This window comes from Uranotaenia lowii, chromosome 2 (assembly GCF_029784155.1).
Source record: "Uranotaenia lowii strain MFRU-FL chromosome 2, ASM2978415v1, whole genome shotgun sequence".
NCBI lineage: Eukaryota > Metazoa > Arthropoda > Insecta > Diptera > Culicidae > Uranotaenia > Uranotaenia lowii.
Window position 1 is genome coordinate 160,115,269 of NC_073692.1, and position 18,319 is coordinate 160,133,587.

The window sequence follows — 18,319 nt, forward strand, 5'->3', positions numbered from 1 at the left end:
CGATTGCCAAACTATTTGAATTGGTCTGGGATCCTTTTTTCACATTCTGCAAAAATAACATATCCAATGATCAGCACAGACTCATGCCCAAGCGCTCTACGACAAGTAACTTGCTAACTTTCATTTCTTTTGTGCATGAAAGTTTTGCTGCCAAATCTCAAACTGATGCTATACCGGAATGTCCGCTGCATTCGACAAGGTGACCCATAAAACTGCCATCGGCAAGTTCGAACACTTAGGGTTCTGTGGTACTCTACTTGGCTAGTTCCGCAGTTACTTAACTGGCCGTAAATTGATTGTTCAAACGGGTGACACCTCTTCAGGCAGTTCCCTGCCTCCTGCAGTGCCCCAAGGTAACCATCTAGGACCGATTATTTTCCTAATTTAGACCATGAAGCTATGAAAATTGATGCCGCCTCATAGATATTGATACCCTTCAAGCCCGCAGACATGCAACACGTGCCTCACTCGTCGCCAATCTCTTGACATCGCGAATCGACTGTCCCACGCTACTGGAAGCTATTCCGCTTAGTGAACGACCCCGTGGTCTTAGGAATCAGGATCTTCAATTGTATATTCCCATTCGAATGAACAATTACGGAGCCAACAGCGCCCTCATCGGTGCAATAAAATCGTTCAACCGTTTAACTGAGCATTTTCGACGTTTCCATGGATTTTCCCGAAGAAAAGTGATAAGGGCCTTGAGAACCCCATAGTTAGAGTTAAATGTTTTGTTTTTTTTTTATTTTCTATTTTAAGAAATCATTTGGTTCAAAATGTGATCTGTTGATTATAAATAAATAACGGCTTGAAACGAGACTGGAATATCCAAAATGTGGAAGTTGAATCCAGAAGTGTGCAGCGTTTAATGGGCAGATTCCGAGATACAAATGATTTATTATTCCTGATTCTGAGTTAAAGTTGCCAGATTGCCCGGTTCTATCCGGGTTTGCCCGGATATTTTTATTAAAATTTGGGAAAAGTCCGGTCCGGCCCGGTTGCCTGAATTTTATTGGAAAAGCTCGGATTTTGCTCGGGTTTATTCTCATTCTCAAATCAAACTTTAAAAACATTGTATTGTATAAAAATAAATTATTGATGCGCCCAAAATTAAATTTGTTGAGAAAGTTTCATAAACAAAATGATAAAGAAAATTTAAAGCCTAAAATACAATTTAAAATCTGCTGATATATTTTGATGAAAAAAAAAATTTTTTTTCAAATTTTTTTTTCTTGATTTTTGATGAGTAATTCCTAGGTTTTTACCAATTTTCCCGGATATTGCCCAAATTTTGGACGACAATTGGGAAATCAAATGCCCGGATTTTGCCAGGTTTTTAGATAAAATAGCCCGGATACGTGGTGAAAAAATTCTAGCAATCTTATCAGGGTGGCTAGCGAACCGGGAAAACCGGGAATACCGGGAAAAACTTTGGAATTTTAATGCGTCACCGGGAAACCGGGAAAAAACCGGGAATTTCAGCATCTCACCGGGAAAATGGTCATGTTCGAAAATTTTCATGGATTTTCAAAATTATTTTTAAATTAATTTCGAAATGTTAGAGTAGTTTTTGACAGTCTCGACATTGATTTACCTCATAAACGCTTATTTTAGTGTGTGAGTAAACAAACGGAGTTTAAATCGCGTTTTTAACTAATTGCGGTGCAAATATGAGATATCTGTTTTTTTGCTCTCCGCAAGTGTGCTACACTTACAAGCATAACTAAAATGTTACAAATTGATAATGAAACTATAATCGCCAAAACTGAGCAACTTGAGTAATTCAATGATACCGATTTTGTACAATTTCGTTTGGTTTCTGAAAGATATATAAAGTGTCGAATTTCTGTATTTCTCGTCACTGATTTTTTCGCGTTCTTTAATGTGTTATCTACTTACTTTATAACCTTTTATTTATGTTATCTAGTTTCCGACTACCAGTTTTAGTTTTCGACGCCATATACATGTTTTATAAACTTATTATCACCAGAAAAATATATATTGTTTTTAATGTTGATGTTTTTGTGTGTTTCGTTGGAATTGGCCTGAGGAACGAAACCTTATATCGCAAGGGTTTTGTTTTTAATTTTCCTACGTTAAACTTTTGCTCAAAGTTTCCTACGCTGGAATATATGTACGTCTTAATTAAAAATTGTGTCGGAAACAAGCTCCCATCAAAATTTAAGGTCTTTACCCCGAAACAAAATAATATCTTTAGGATACGGTACACCTCAGGTGAAAATGAAAAAGAAAAATCTTATTTCGACAATTACTCAAAAAATCGACATAAGTTGACTGTAACATGGAGGAATCGATGAAGAATAGTTAAAAGATGAATTTAGAACTGGTTTCAGTGTTCAAAACCTCTTCAAAATGTTTTAATTTCGATTTCCCCGGTTTTCACCGCGGAAATTTCCTCATATTGTGGGAATCGAAATTAGAACATTTCCAATAAGTTTCAAACTCTGAGACTGGTTCAATATTTAGGTTTCAACTATTCCTCATTGATTCTATCATGTTACAAAGCCAGTATGTGTCGTTTTTTGAGTTGTTCATAAAATAAGATTTTTCATTACCATTTTCACTTAGGATGTACCTTAACCTTAACATTTAAACGATTAAAATTTAGCCCTGTCTTATTCACGATTTTCTATATTTTCACGAATCTTTAGTTCAAATTACTAAAGCACTACTAAAGTTATTCATGTTTTGTACAATAAAAACTATTTTTTCTTAAACATGTGTTTAGATTTTTACAAAAAAATATTACTGCACTTTTAAAATAACCAATTTTTTTTCTGCTGACTGGTGATTTCAAGTTTTGTAAGATAAATCCCTATTCAAGTTGATCAGCTAATTTTATATTATTTTTTTAACAACTCTATACAAATTCAAAAGAACAACATGACAATTTCAAGATCAAGTTAACCGGACTTGTTTTTCCAAAATTATTGAAATTGTAACCCATTTCGTTGGATTCGTTCCAAAAATTTATAAAACCTGTCAATTTACACGAAAAGACCACGAATTAAAAGACATCGAAGTAAATGTCATGATTTCTTGCCGATTAACAAGTTTTGGGAAACAATTTTTAAAAATTGTTTTTTTTTCACTATGATTTTATATTTTAAAACGAGTATAATAAATACCGGGAAAATCATCTTTTTCAACCGGGAAAAAACCTGGGAAAAACCGGGAGAAACTTTGGAATTTCAAAATGAAAAAACGCTAGCAACCCTGTCTTATTCTAAGTGGGCATAGCTTTAATCCAAATTACGATAAGTAAATCAGTTTCTCAAAGAAACTGCTTGTGAAAACTATTGGATGTATATGGAAAATGTAATTTTTCTCATTGTTGGCATATTTGTCATTATTGTCAATTTTGGCATTTTTGTCATCCATGTTTAAATCTTATGTTATTTAATATATTTTTTCGTTTGGGTACTGCACAATTCAACAAAACATGGCAAATGAAACCAAAAATCAATTTGCCTGGCTCTTCCCACATTCAAAATTGGCTATTGATGGAAAACAATCGAAGAACCATTCCAATGAATGAGCGAAAAAGTTTACAAAGTTGTGTCAAGTTGAGAGAGCAATCAGCCAGCACTGTAGGAAGTGGAAAAATATTGAAACTTGAAACAGTAATTTCCTGACGCCTTTCGTTCCACTCACAGTCATTTTAGCCAAGCATGATGAATTCAAGGAACCATAAATTGAAAGCATATTTATTACTGAAGTGGAAACGAACTTTCATCCGGTTTTCGAAACCATGTCAATGTGGGAAGTATTGAACTCAAATTATCGTGGAATCGATTTCAATCGATATCCTAAAAGTTTTCACAATGTTCTTCGTTAAATTGTCTGAGATGATAGTACCTTGAGGAGAATTTTTAATATATCAACACAACAGGTTACAATCGTACCTGTTTATACGAATGAATGCAAGGAGAATAATTCATGAAAAATGACAAATCGGATCAGCGTGGGTGATTTTTCCACGCTGATCCGATTTGACATTTTTCGGGATTCATTCAAAACAATTAATTAGATCCGTCAACGTCTGACGAAGAACTGCTGAGCTAATCACGCCACAACCGGCATCTTCGTCCCAAAGATGAAACCCCAAGCGAAATCCTATCTTCACTCGGTGGTTGTAATCAAACTTCGTGAACCATTAAATATAGTCCCTCAATCGAAGCCGTACAAAAGAAATATTGTAAAGAATTGTAGAACCAAAAAGCGCGCTCATGTGCCTACGCATAATTTATCCGATATACGGGTAGGCAGTCAAACCGCCGATTTTCCGGCGCATGAATTGGTTGGCAGCCTAAAAATGTGACCGGCACTACCGTCTTTGAAGCAAGGGTACGAAGCCTCGTTACGCTTTGATTGATTTCCCTTCAAATTTTGCTTAGTTTAATACCCCACTTATGAACTCGGAAGAGGCGTCGTTTGTCCATCAGTTGACATATCATTAAACTAAATCAAAAATTTAAACACACCCTTCGATTATTGAGTGGATTTATAAAGTAAAAAAAGCACTCGTCACCTTGTTAAAATAACCTACAACATCACTCAAGTCGCTTCATGGTATTTGATTAGGTCATTTGTTTTAGTAATGAGGAAGCCATCAGCTCTGATTGAATCATTGATGCAACCTATTAAATAATTTATTACGTTGGAAAAAATGTAATGGTTTCATATTTTAATGACAATCTTGCACTCAAACTGTAGAATTTTTTTGACTGTGTAGTGTAAGCTTTTCTGGTTGAACCCAGCAGGAGATCAACGAATCGCTATCAGCCTGCTATGTTGCTAATCCAGTTTGGCGAACGACAAATGCACGATCCCTTTTAGTATGCAGCCCTTGTGCAGCTCGACAACATTCTTTTGCGAAACAGTATCAAGAAGTGGTGTTGTGTGGAAATAAGTTTTTATTAACTGACGGAATCTAGAACTTAGAAAACCATATATTGGTAAACTTATTGATTAGAAACTGGCAGTTTGAGTGATCGATTCACATAAGAGATTTATAACGGGACATTAATTTAAAAAAAAAACATTCTGTTTACATGTCTGAAGTGTCATTTCAATGTTTTGTTTTCTTTTATTGTGGCGGGTAGAAAATATTGCTACTAAGTAATATGCTACAAGACGACTGACATTTTTTTATAATTTTTAATCTACTGGCTGGAAGATCAAAACAGACAAAAGAATATTTTAAACGATTTTTTTCTCAGTTTCAGAGCTTGAAAGCAAAGTTTGGAAAAATGATAAGTGATCTTAGAATTGTGTTATTAGTAACAATGGCCACAAGGTAAGCATGTTGAGACACGATTTATCTAGGTATATTTTTAAAAGTGAAAATTATTCTCAACGAATAACGAAAGCAACATTACAACATGATAACGAAAGCAACATCAACATGGACATTTTGTTTCTGACAATGTTGCCAGAATTTTTTCAGTACGTATACTGCCGTTCTAAGCAAGATTGTCCCATGTGAAAAAACATGCAAACGAGAAAAACGCGATTGAAATATCAGCTATATTTCCAATTTTTCTCTCAAACTAAAAATTCACCGACACTTTTTTCGCAGTGAACAGTTCAAGTTAATCATTTTACAATGTTTTCTGCCAAAAAAATTACATTTCCTACAAAAAAAATAACAAATTAGAGCCAAAAATGCTCCGTGTGACACTTTTGCGTAGAATCAGAACGCATGCCGATGCTAGTTCTACGAAAAACTGTCACACGGCTAAAATTTTTCTATCATTTTAAAAGCTTGCGTAGTTTATTTTTTTCCCAAAAACTCATGCTGAACCGTAATTTGAGAAATACGTTGCTCTTTGTTTATTAAAATGTATAGTTGAGTATGCATCCTGTAAGTAGTGCCTACCAAAAAGTGTTTAGTGAAAATTTCTCTGAATAAAACACTCAAGGCTTCTCGCTCCTCTCCTGACCTCTATTTTAGTGTTCTTTTCAGTGAATAACATTAAATTCAATAGTTTGAACTCATCTTAAGACAATGTTTTGATAAAATTAGCATTTTTTCATAGAATTTTCCCTAGTGTGACATTCTTGCGTAGAACTATCAACATAGAGACAACCACCTTGATGAAAATTTCATATAAGTTCAGAACAAAGTATACTTGTTTGTATTTTTATTCGAAAGTTAACACTAAAAGAGACCGTTTCCAGCCAAAAAGTGAAAATGACCCAAAAGTCACATGGGACATTCTTGCTTAGAACAGCAGTATACGGGCCGGACAAACCGGGCAATTTTAATTAAAAACCTGGCAATTTGAAAAAAAAAATTGAACAAAAAAAATTTTCATATAAAAACTCAACGACAGATTTTGAATCGTATTTGACGCTTCCAAAAAAACCTTTCATGATTATTTTAATAAAAGTTTCTAAAAAAAAATCGTTGTCTGTAATTTTTTTTTCAAATATGACTAAATAAAGATTTTTTTTAAATATTTGGTAACAGTTTGACCCAGCCCAGTTGCTCGAATTTTATTGAAAAAAAAAACCCGGATTTATTTACTTTATATGGCAAATCAAACAAAAAAAAACAACTTTGTTGTATTTTTTTTTTATTTATACCTGCGAAACGAAATTTTTTGACCAAGTTTTTTAAAAATAATCATGAAAGGTGTTTATAAAAGCTTAAAATTCGATTTTAAAACTGTTGATGAATTTTGATGCAAAAAAATGTTTCTTTTTTTTTCTTGATTTTTGTTTAATAATTTCTGGGTTTTGACAAAATTTGCCTGGATATTGCCAGAATTTTGGTCGTCAATTTTGAAATCAAATGCCCGGTTTTTCCTAGGTTTTTAGATAAAAACAGCCCGGATTTGTCCGGCCCGGACAATGTGTGCACTATTAGAGCGCTGCAAAAATGACATTTTGCTCCCATACCATATGTTGTTTTGATGCTTTTTGGGTCACCAAGTATCAGTGTAAAATTTGAGATGATTCTGTTGATCCCTGGATTATTTATGGAAGAAACAAATTTGCAACTTAACCCTATTCCGCTCTTGAGTGTCAATATGACACTATTGGAAATTAAATTAGACGACTCGTAACTTGATTGCATCCAAATAAAAACAAACATCGGGAACCCTAAAAAAATTCTTGAAATCTTTAATTCTGCCCCATTATTTTTTTTGTGGACGCACCCTGAAAGCCCAGGAAAAAAAACTCCCTAATCAGACCTTGATTGTCAATTTAAAACTTCTCACTTAAAACCACTATATCTCTCTTGTTTTGAAATATTTTTCATTATTTAGGCTTTGAGAAAACCCGTTTTTGAAAGAATTTGGCCGACGGAAATAAAATTTATTGATGAAAAACTGGTTTTTCATGTTTCCCCCCATCAAAACGTCGCAAAATCCCATACAAACTTCAGGATCGTTGAGCGACCCCTTCCCGTGATCCGATCTGGCCCAAATTTGGCATGAGATCTTGTACTAGGCCTAGGATCAATTTTATCCTGCAGCGTATAACTTTTTCAAAAGTCGGGTCATTTGGGGCACTCTAATAATCATTGATAGCAGAATATTCAAACGACATTAGTGTCTATAACTAAATGTTTGTTACAAAACCAGATTTCATGTTTCGGGGTAACTTTGATCACTATGGTTTTAACGTATCTCAACATCTTCAAAATTATTGTTTTGAAGCCAATTAACGCAGAAGGCTTAAAACATCAGTAACAGAAATTTTTTGTTTGGACATATTTAAAATTCTCATTTTTCAAGACTTTTAGATTTCAAATTTTCAATAACAAATATACTCAAAAGATGGACAAGGTTGCTGCATAAATTTAAGGGCAAAAATTATAAACATTTCTCAATTTTTTTTGGCCTCCAAAACAAATTAAATTTTACTTTTATGTAATTCCATAGATCCTCCCATTGTTCCTATGTTTTTTTTTATTGAAACTTAATCATTTGATAGGGTTTTCAGCCATTTGTACAGGATTTCTTATTAAAAATGTCAAATTTTTTTAAAATATTTTTTAAAATTATCATAGAATGACCATAACAATAACTCTAAAACTATACCTATCCAAAGGAAAAAGATAAACTTTCATATAAAACAACCCGTTTGCTTCTAAATGTTATAATTTTATCAGGAGAGGTGTTTGTTTGTGAGTCTTTGAAAAAAACAGATATTTTAAAGCTTTAAAACTACAATTTAAAAAATATATAATATGATATGGTAATATAAAAAAATCTCAAACTCCAAATCAAATTCAGCCCATTTAAAACTCAATTTACAGGCTTCCAAACGTAGAAAACAGTTTTCAGATATTTTAATTTCAGACCTAGTTGATGATGATTATCTGAGAAAATTTTATGTTACCCTGGTGATGAAAGTTCCCTCCGTTTTACGATACATAATAAGAATGAAAACAAATTCTAAGAAAACATATTTTCATTTCGCCACAAAAAATAGCAATATAAAAGTCTTTAAAGTAGAACATTTTTCCGAAATTTAATGAGAAAGTGTCCTCTTGAAAGTTGAAAGGAAAAGTTAAGCATGTAGGTAGCCGACATATTTTGATTAGTAATGAGTAATGACTACTCACTCAAGCCCAAAATTCATGAACATGTTCTACACAATTTTTTTTATTTTTTATTTAGTCAAAGAAATTTTAGAAAGTTAAAATTTCTATTCTTCTAGAATTAACATAAAAATAATTTTCTTTTATTTTTCATTTTTTTTCTACTATCATAGGGGATTCGACAACACCAAATAAAAAAAGTAAACTAGATAAAGCAAAATAAAACATAAAAACAAGATAAAACAGGCTTAACAAGATCAAGTTAAAACAATCTAAAATAATAAAAATAAAACAAAATAGATGCAAAATCGATAGTAAGGGGTATAACAAGCTCAAACAAAGTCGAACAAGAAAAAAAGAAAACAAAATAAAACATGATAAAAACAAAATTCAATAAATTATTCAATAAATTTGCCAATCCAAATTTTTAGAATTGAAAGGGACTTAATATATTTGATAAAATGTTTTTAAAAATCGTGCAAAAACTGTGTTTATTCAAAAAAAAAACGCTTAGAAAAAGACTACATAATGATACCGTGCAAAAAACTGCGTAAAAGGGAATAAGAAACTTAGGTTTTTGGTTAGTCTTTCTAGAAGTAAATCCACATAAATCTACAAAATCGAAATCCGTTATGCCAAACAGATTTTTAAATCCCACCCAATTTAGAGTCGTCAATAAAACTTCGCTCGTGAAGATAAAACAATGATTCGCAAAAAAAAAACATTATATGTATCTAGCTTTAAAATTTTGTTTAGTTCTTATTTGTGAATGATCTTTTCATGAAAAATTTATTTCGTTTTTGTTTTCGTTAGCAAATTTTTAGATCAATAGAAGGTATATGCTTAAGGTTGCCAGAATTTTTACCACTCCCATCCGGGCCTAGCAATTTCGGGCATTTTTCAAAAAAAGCCTGGCAAAATCCGGGCATGGATTTCAATTTTTCAAATCCAAAAACCGGGCAAAAACCGCGCAAAATTTAGGTGTAATCTTTATATCTATATATATATATATAAAAATGAATTTCTGTCTGTCTGTCTGTCTGTCTGTCTGTCTGTCTGTCTGTTCCCTATAGACTCGGAAACTACTGATCCGATCTGCATGAAACTTGACAGTTGGGGGTATTAGAGGCCAGGGAAGGTTCCTATCATGGTTTGAGACCCCTCCCTCTCACAGGAAGGGGGGAGGGGGCCTCCCAATCAAAAGACAAATGTTTGCATAACTCAAGAACCGATTAAGCAAATGGAACCAAATTTGGCGTGGGTGGCTATTTGGGTACGAGAAATGTCTCTAAGAATATTTGATACCCCTCCCTCCTTCAAGTGGAGATATAGGAAGGGGGGAGGGGGCCTATCTTAAAAATTTTTACATAACTGGGAAACTAATCATGCTAATGAAACCAAATTTGGCATGGGAGGGTAGTTGAATACGAGAAATGGTTCTATGATCATTTTAGACCCCTCCCTCTTTGCAGTTGAAAGGGGGAGGTGCCTCTTTCATATTTTTTTTACATAACTCAAAAACTTAAAAATCAAATGGAACCAAATTTGGCATGGGAAGGTATTTGAATACGAAAAATATTTCTATGATTATTTGAGACCCCTCCCTCTTTCCAGTAGGGAGATATAAAGGGGGGAGGGGCCCTCTTTTAAATTTGTTCAATACTCAAAAACTAATCAAGCAAATGGAACCAAATTTAGCATGGGCGGTTATTTGGGAACGTGACATGTTCTAATGATTGTTTGAGAACCCTTCCTTCTTCCAGCGGGGAGAAAGGAAAGGGGTAGGGAAGTTTCATACAATTTCAATTGCATAACTCAAGAACTACAACAGCAAATGGAACCAAATTTGGCATGGAACGATATTTTAGTACGAGAAATGCTTCTATGAATATTTGGTATCCCTCACTTTTTCAACAAGGTGGATGAAAAGGATGAGAAGAGGTCTCCCTTACAATCCCTTACTTCCATTCAATGGGGAGAACGGAAGGGGGATGGTACTTCCTTTCAAGTTTATGCATAACTCAAGAATTTAAGTACAACGCAAATAAAACCAAATTTGGCATGGAATGGTATTTCAATACGAGAAATTTTATTATGTCAAACAATTCCTTTCTTGCATGTATGATGAGATGATAGAGTTGGGAATGAAGGAAGGGAAGAGGAAAGCTTACATTTAACTTTTTTTTTAACAAAATCCGAGAAATGGACAAAACTTAACATGGAAAATCATTATAATATGATTCTATGATTATCTGACACACCATCCTCCTTTCATTGAGTAGGTACATAGGAGGAGGGAGATGAGCCCAATACAATTTTGTAAGCCTAAGTTCTCAATTCATGTTAACGAAGCCAACAAATGGAAACAAATATGGCATGGAAAGGTACTTGGTTACGAGATATGTTTCTACGATTGTTATAGAACCTTACGCCTTACAGTGTAGTAAGGGGAAGAAAGGAGGGGGTTCCATGTAAATTTTGTTAAAAACTTATCAACCAATGGAACAATATTTGATACAAGAAGATTTTTGGGAACGAAAAAATGGGTATGATTGTTAAAGATCACGATCTTCATTCAGCAGGGGGAAGGGATGGACAGATGGGGAGGGGACTCTCTTATCAGTTTTTTAGCATAAATCAAGAACATATCAACTAAAAACAACCATATTTTACCAGTTGGATTGTTTGCGTACGATTTATTCGAGACCCACATTTTTAGTGCGAAGCTTAAAGAAACATATTAAAATTATCAGATCTTTAACACAAATTTATAGATCAAGATTCAGAATATTAGTTTAAGTTATTTTTGTGTTTCAATCCGAAACTCCAGCTGCAGCTCTCATTTTATAGCGGTTGCTTATGAATTTTGTTATAGTTTGATTTAAAGTAATGCCAACAAAACAATAAAAATATGAATAAATTCTGAAAATATCATTCGATTTTGAAAGGTGTAGCAAAGCACACCGGGTCAGCTAGTATATAAATGAATTTCTGTCTGTCTGTCTGTCTGTCTGTTCCCTATAGACTCGGAAACTACTGAACCGATTCGCGTGAAACTTGGAAGATGGGGGTATTGGAGGCAGGGGAAGGTTCCTATTATGGTTTGAGACCCCTCCCTCTCTCATGAAGAGGGGAGGGGCCTTCTAAACAAAAGACAATTTTTAGCATAATTCGAGAACCAATCTAGCAAATGGTATCAAAATTGGCATGGAGTGGTATTTGGGTACAAGTAATGTTTCTATGAATATAAGGTACCCCTCCCTCCTCTCAGTTGGGAGATAGGAAGGGGGGAGGGGGCCTACTTTACAATTCTTCATATATCTCGATAACTAATCAAGATATTGGAACCAAATTTAGCATAAGGAGGTATCTGAATACGAAAATTATTTCAATGATTATTTGGGGCCCCTCCCTCTTTCCAGTTGAAAAGGGGAGGAGGCCTCTTTTATAATTTTTACATAACTCAAAAACTAATAAAGCAAATGGAACCAAATTTGGCATGGGAGGGTATTTGTATACGAAAAATATTTCTATGATTAATTGAGAACCCTCCCTCTTTTCAGTAGGAAGATATAAAGGGGGGAGGGGTATTCTTATAATTTTTTTCATAACTCAAAAACTTATTAAGCAAATGGATCCAAATTTGGTATGGGAGGATATTTGGATACTTTCAATGTTTCTATGATTATATAAGACCCCTCCCTCTTTCCAGTAGAAACATATAAAGGGGGGAGGGGACTTTTTTTTAATAATTTTTCAAATAACTGGTGTACTAATTAAGCAAATGGAATCAAATTTGGCATGGAAGGTATTTGAGCACGAGACATGTTCTAACGATTGTTTGAGACCTCTTCCTTCTTGCAGTGTGGAGAAAAGAAAGAGGGAGGGGAGTTTCATACAAGTTTTACTGCATAACTCGAGAACTACAATAGCAAACGGAACCAAATATGGCATGAAACGATATTTGGGTACGAGAAATGCTTCTATGAATATTTGGTATACCTCACAATTTCAAAGAGGCGAATGCAAGGGGAGGGGAGGGGTCAACCTTATAGTTTCCAGTATAAATGAGAGCTGATGGAGCAAATGGAACCATATTTGGCATTTAAAAGTATTTGGATACGAGAAATTTTTCTATTTTAAATTGTAGCTCCACCTTTTTTCAACGGAAAGATATAGATAAAGGGGGAAAGCGGGGCTTCCATACAAATGCATTTTTGCATAGCTCGAAAATTATTCAATCAAATGAAACCAAATTTGGCATCAACAAGTATTTGAGTACGAAAAATACTTCTATGAATATTAAGTTCCTACCCCTCCATTCAATGGGGGAGACGAAAGAAAGGATGGTACTTCCTTTCAAGTTTATGCATAAATCAAGAATTTACTACGAAAGTAAAACCAAATTGGGCATGGGATGGTATTTCAAAACGAGAAATATTTCTATGTGAAACAATCCCTTTCTTGCAGAAGGATAGAATTGAGAATATAGGAAGGGAAGAGGAAAGCTTACATTTATTTATTTTTTTAAACAAAATCCGAGAAATGGAGAAAATTTAACACAGAAATCGGTTTGGTATGATTCCTTGATTATTTTACACACCATCCTCCTACCAGTTAGTAGGTTCATAGGAGGAGGGACGGGGTCCATATGGCATGGAAAGGTATTTGGTTACGAGATATATTTCTACGATTGTTATAGCCTTATACCCTTACGCTTTCAGTTAGAGCGGGGAAGAAAGCAGGGGCTCCATATAAATTTTGTTGTAAAGCTTGAAAACTTATCAACCAATGGAACTATAGTTGATATAACAGGAAAAAAATGGTTATGATTATTAAAGATCACGACCTCCATTCAGCAGGGGGTGACAGGAAGGACAGCGAGGCTTTCTTATCAGTTTCTTAGCATAAATTCAGAACATGTCAAGCAAAAATAACCATAATTTAAAAGTTATATTGTTTGCGTATGATTAATTTGAGACCCTCCCAGCTCAGGGCGAAACAGATAAAAATTATCAGATCTTCAACACAAATTTATAGATCAAGATTCAAAAAAATAGTTTTAGTCACCTTTGTGTTGCAATTCAAAACTCCAGTTGCAGCTCTTATTTTATAGCGGTTGCTTTTGAATCATGTTATAATTTGATTTAGAAAAATGCAAACAAAACAATAAAAATTTGAATAATTTCGGAAAATACCATTTGTATTTGAGAGGTGTAGCAAAGCACACCGGGTCAGCTAGTTATACATAAAAGCAAAGAAAAAATGCAAAAAAAATTAAATTAATACTTTATTAATGTAATTGCAGACTTCCAAAAACTTTTTGGAACACTTAAATATTTAAAGGTTTATAAAAGTAAATCAGCGAAATTATTTGAAACAACCGTTGAAAATTTCCATACCGTCAATCGATTTTGCTGAAACTTACTCAAAAACTTTGATTTTGTTTGGTTTCTTTGTGAAAATTGTGAAAAAATCCGGGCAATATCCGGACTTTTTTCACAATATCCGGGCAAGCGGGCCGGACCGGACTTTATCGAAATTTTGCATCAAATATCCGGGCAAACCCGGATAAAACCGGGCAATCCGGCAAGCTTATATATGCTTGAGCCGTTCAATTATTATTTTTGGAATAAAAAGAAGCGAAGTATTTCAGTCCAGCATGCACCCAAAATAATTTAGAAATTTATTTTACGGTATTTTTCACGTAAACGAAGATTTTGTTGCATCTGATCGATTCTACGTGATTTTGTAATACCTTCATTCCTTCCTCATAGACGACACATGAAATTCACGTAAAGTCTAAGTGAATTCAATTTTTTCATTTTTCTCAAGCGTGTGGTTGAAAATTCTTATTAGAAAAAGCATTTGTCAGCCAGTTGATTTTGTTAACCGTCGTGAAAAATGTTTTGGTCAGTTGACAAAGGAATTTGTTTTCAATCGTCTTGAATCTTGCCATATGTCTTCTGGTAAGTGCAAATGAATGCTTCATTATAACTATTTAATTTTTGATTTAACATCTTTCAGTAATCGCTGTGGCTGCAAGTGCTCTTCCGTTGGAACTGGTGGTGGTCATTCGTTCTTTGGTTCGAGTCCCACCGTAGGATGTCCGGGTTATAATGTCCGGGTTTATAAACGCAACGAAATTACGCAAGGTAAATTATTTATCAATATCATAATTTTCTATTTTTATTATTGATTTTTTTCTATTTTCTACAGGATCCCACAAAGCAACTCGCCGGCCAAAGGTCCCGCATTTTGTTTAGATTACGAATCAAGTGTAGTGTGTGGCGAAAGATATTAAAAATAAATTTTATTTACGATAAATTCATTTTATTTTCATTTTACTGCCCAGAATAAATACTTAAAAATTAGTAGAAGAGATCCAAATATCATTTAATAGCTTAACAAATTTTTCGTAGCTTCCATCCTCATAACATGTTGAACGTACTTGGAATTCACGTAAGTTGTACGTGATGTTCATAGAGCGAAAATTCCTATTAGGGGAGCGTTTACTTATTTTATTCGTACAAGTTACGTGAATATCAATTGGATAAAAATTATGTAGTTTTTCACGTAGCAGCTACGTGCAGATTATTTTGGGTGTGATAGTCAATATTTTCAAGTACCAATCGTACAAGGGGCTCCTCCAATGTACGCGCGACTAACAGGGTAAATAAAGATAAGGAAAAGAGAATACTCAAGACTTTTAAGCCGGTAGGAGATCTTCGGGAAACTTTTTTATTTGCAACGTTATAAAATAATTTTGAGTTAAAAACCGTTTTTTAATACTATACATTCTCATTCTTAATCCCAATTCGTCAATGCTTTTCAACAAAATAACAGAAACACATGGTAACACATGGCAAACTGTGACTTGTCAATTTCGCTTGACTCCAGTTTTCACCACCATGTCCCCTATAATTCAGTTCCACTTGCTGCGGGAAGGTAGCTAGCTGGCTAATCATAGCAAAACATTTCACAGCTGCTATCAGTTCAGTTGCTTTCCGCTTCAATTTCTTTGTAGACCTGAGTGCGCAAAGCTCATATGCGACAATTCCTGCTATCGTCTTTATTGGTGGCAGCTTTAAAAACAAAAAAATTTCCTTATAGCGTTCATCGAGCGATGGCTTCGGAACAAGTGCAACGCCCACGGGTTCTGGTAACCAACAAAGAGACCCCCCAGAAAGGGGTCGACCTCCTCAGGCAAAAGTAAGATCAGTTCTTGTGTTAAAATAATTGTTTGTTTTTTTTTTCAAATAACATATTTTAATTTTAGATGTGAAGTATTTTTCCCGGAAAATCATCCGGCATCTCGTGAAGAAATCCTCAAGTTGGTCCCGGAAGCGGACGGGATAATGTGGGTTGGTCACTACGCACTGAACGGGGAAGTTTTAGATCTGGGAGTTCCCAAGTTGAAGGCCATATCAACCATGTCTGCCGGCATGGATTACGTGGATATAGCTGAATTTAAGCGTCGCAATTTCCCGCTGGGATACACTCCAACGGTTTTGAACGATGCCGTTGCGGACATAGCTATCGGGTTGATGATTGCCGCTGCCAGGCGGTTCCACGAAGGTCGCACTTTGATCGATAAATCTTTGTGGAAGGGAAATCCACAATGGCTTCTGGGCCGGGATATCAAAGGGAGCACCGTTGGAATCATAGGTCTCGGAGGAATTGGACAGACCATAGCTGAACGGTTGAAAGGATTCAATGTGGGACAGATTATCTACAGTGGAAGAAATCCCAAACCTGAGGGAGCCAAGCTAGGAGCCACCTTCGTTTCGCAGACAGGACTTCTGAAGGAAAGCGACTTTGTGTTCATAGCTGTTCCGTTAACTAACTCTACCCGGCACATGATCAATGCAACAACTCTGGCGCAGATGAAACCCACTGCTGTTCTTGTCAATATTGCCCGGGGAGAAATCATCGATCAGGATGCACTCGTGACAGCCTTGAAAAACGGAACGATCATGGCAGCCGGTTTGGATGTTATGACCCCGGAACCGCTACCAGCGGATCATGAGCTATTGAAACTGCCCAATGCCGGTAAGATGTAAATGGCTCTAGACTTGACTGTCACATTAACACCGAATCCATTTTGTTTCAGTAATTGTGCCCCACCTCGGATCCGCAACTAGGCGAACACGAGACGATATGTCGGTGATAGCGGCCCACAATGTGCTTGCCGGAATCGAAGGTTCTCCGATGTTGTCACCATATCCGTACTGAATTGTTATGCTTAACTTTGATGATAGATTTATACGACACGTGTTACTGATACTTTTTGGAAATTTTTAACGTTAAGGGTCCAATTATGAGAGAAAAAAAATATTCATATGAAACGCAAAAAATTTCAATATTGCATGAGAAATCCTTTTATTTTAGCAAAACGAACTGAGACCTGGGACATACAAGTTTAGACATGAGACCTGAGTCCTAAGGAGTGATGACATAAACATGAGACAAAAGACAATAACTAGGAGACCTGAAACCTGAAACCAAAGACCTGAGAACTAAGAGCAGGGACTTGAGACATGAGACCTGAGACAAGGAACCTTTGACTGTAGACCTTAGACATGATACTTGAGACATGAGATCTGAGAAATGAGACAAAATTATTGAGAACTATGATCTAAGACCTTGGACTTGATACATGAAACCTGAGACATGGAACCTCGGACATTAGACACGTGACCTAAGAATTGGAGACATGAGTCCTGAGCAGACTTGTAAACCATCGACATTCTCTCTGACAGTCGCACAGCCTGCTTCCATCAATTTCGCTGTTCTCGCCATCAAACGAATGCGACTGAATACTTACGCAACAGCCGACTACTATCAGTCGAAATGTCACGCATTCCCCTATGCGTGATTGTCGAATGAAATTTCGTGTCATGGTACACGAGAACGATGATTTGATGGTCAAACGACCAAAATTCCCGACAGTTTATGACGTCGCCTGTCCCTTTCACGCAGCAGAAACTATAGGCTCAATAAACGAAGGAGATCCTTTCTGTTCACTCCCTCCTGCTTAAAAAATATCCGCTGCTGAACAGTGCCGGGCGTGTTTGGATGTGTTGGTCGAACAATGTCGAATGATTGATTTGCAACGCATGGAATGATAGTCAAACGACTAACCACTACAAATATCCGAAATATCATTTGACATTTTTTGCTCTCCGATCAAACGATAGCGTATCAATGATAATCAAGAGAGATGTGTTTGTGACCGTCTCCGAAAAATTTCAAACGATGGTGACCGCTTACAAGACTGGTCCTGAGACCTGAGACTTGAGACATGAGATATGAAACCTGAGGCCTAAGAAATGATACAACAAATTTGAGACCTGAAACCTGAGACCTAAGATCGGAGACCTAGGAAGTGAGACGTTAGATCTGAGACCTTAGGATTGGAGAAATGACATGAAACGTAAGATTTCAGATCTGTAATCCGAGATCGAAGACTTGGGAACCTAGGCCTGAGACCTAAGATCTGATACCTGGGACATGAAACATGAGATTTAAGAAGTAGAATCAAGAGGTCAGACCTGAGAGATTATCAAGTATCCCTTGAGACATAAGACGAAAGACTGAGGCATTTCGCTTGTAAGATCGAATCAACGTCAGGGCAAAAAGTTAAGTTTTACTCAGTCATGAAACCTGGAAGTTTCATGCAAGGATCTGTTCTAAGTAAAGCGTAGTTCACCACTTACGCAATAGTATATATTTTTTGGT

At 35.4% G+C, this 18,319-nt stretch overlaps 1 protein-coding gene across 3 annotated transcripts; it reads left to right on the forward strand.

Annotated features, from left to right (window-relative positions):
* Window positions 1–4,858: 4,858 nt before the first annotated feature.
* Window positions 4,859–16,924, forward strand: LOC129749129 (glyoxylate reductase/hydroxypyruvate reductase-like). 3 transcript variants are annotated; one of them, XM_055744017.1, is made up of 5 exons: window positions 4,859–4,979; window positions 5,244–5,320; window positions 15,692–15,790; window positions 15,858–16,630; window positions 16,692–16,924. In XM_055744017.1, the coding sequence occupies exons 2-5, from the start codon at window positions 5,274–5,276 to the stop codon at window positions 16,811–16,813; spliced, it is 1,041 nt and encodes a 346-aa protein (XP_055599992.1). In that variant the 5' UTR covers window positions 4,859–4,979; window positions 5,244–5,273; the 3' UTR covers window positions 16,814–16,924. The 3 variants fall into 3 exon arrangements, with proteins under 3 accessions (XP_055599992.1, XP_055599993.1, XP_055599991.1); XM_055744018.1 differs by lacking the exon at window positions 4,859–4,979 and having other exon boundaries at window positions 5,032–5,320; XM_055744016.1 differs by lacking the exons at window positions 4,859–4,979; window positions 5,244–5,320 and having other exon boundaries at window positions 15,492–15,790.
* Window positions 16,925–18,319: the final 1,395 nt, after the last annotated feature.

Bases quoted from the DNA above. Each gene is read 5' to 3' on its own strand.
- LOC129749129 (XM_055744016.1), top strand. From the start codon at position 15,627: ATGCGACAATTCCTGCTATCGTCTTTATTGGTGGCAGCTTTAAAAACA. The intron at 15,791-15,857 runs GTAAGATCAGTT...TTTTAATTTTAG, and splicing joins GTCGACCTCCTCAGGCAAAA to ATGTGAAGTATTTTTCCCGG. The intron at 16,631-16,691 runs GTAAGATGTAAA...ATTTTGTTTCAG, and splicing joins ATTGAAACTGCCCAATGCCG to TAATTGTGCCCCACCTCGGA.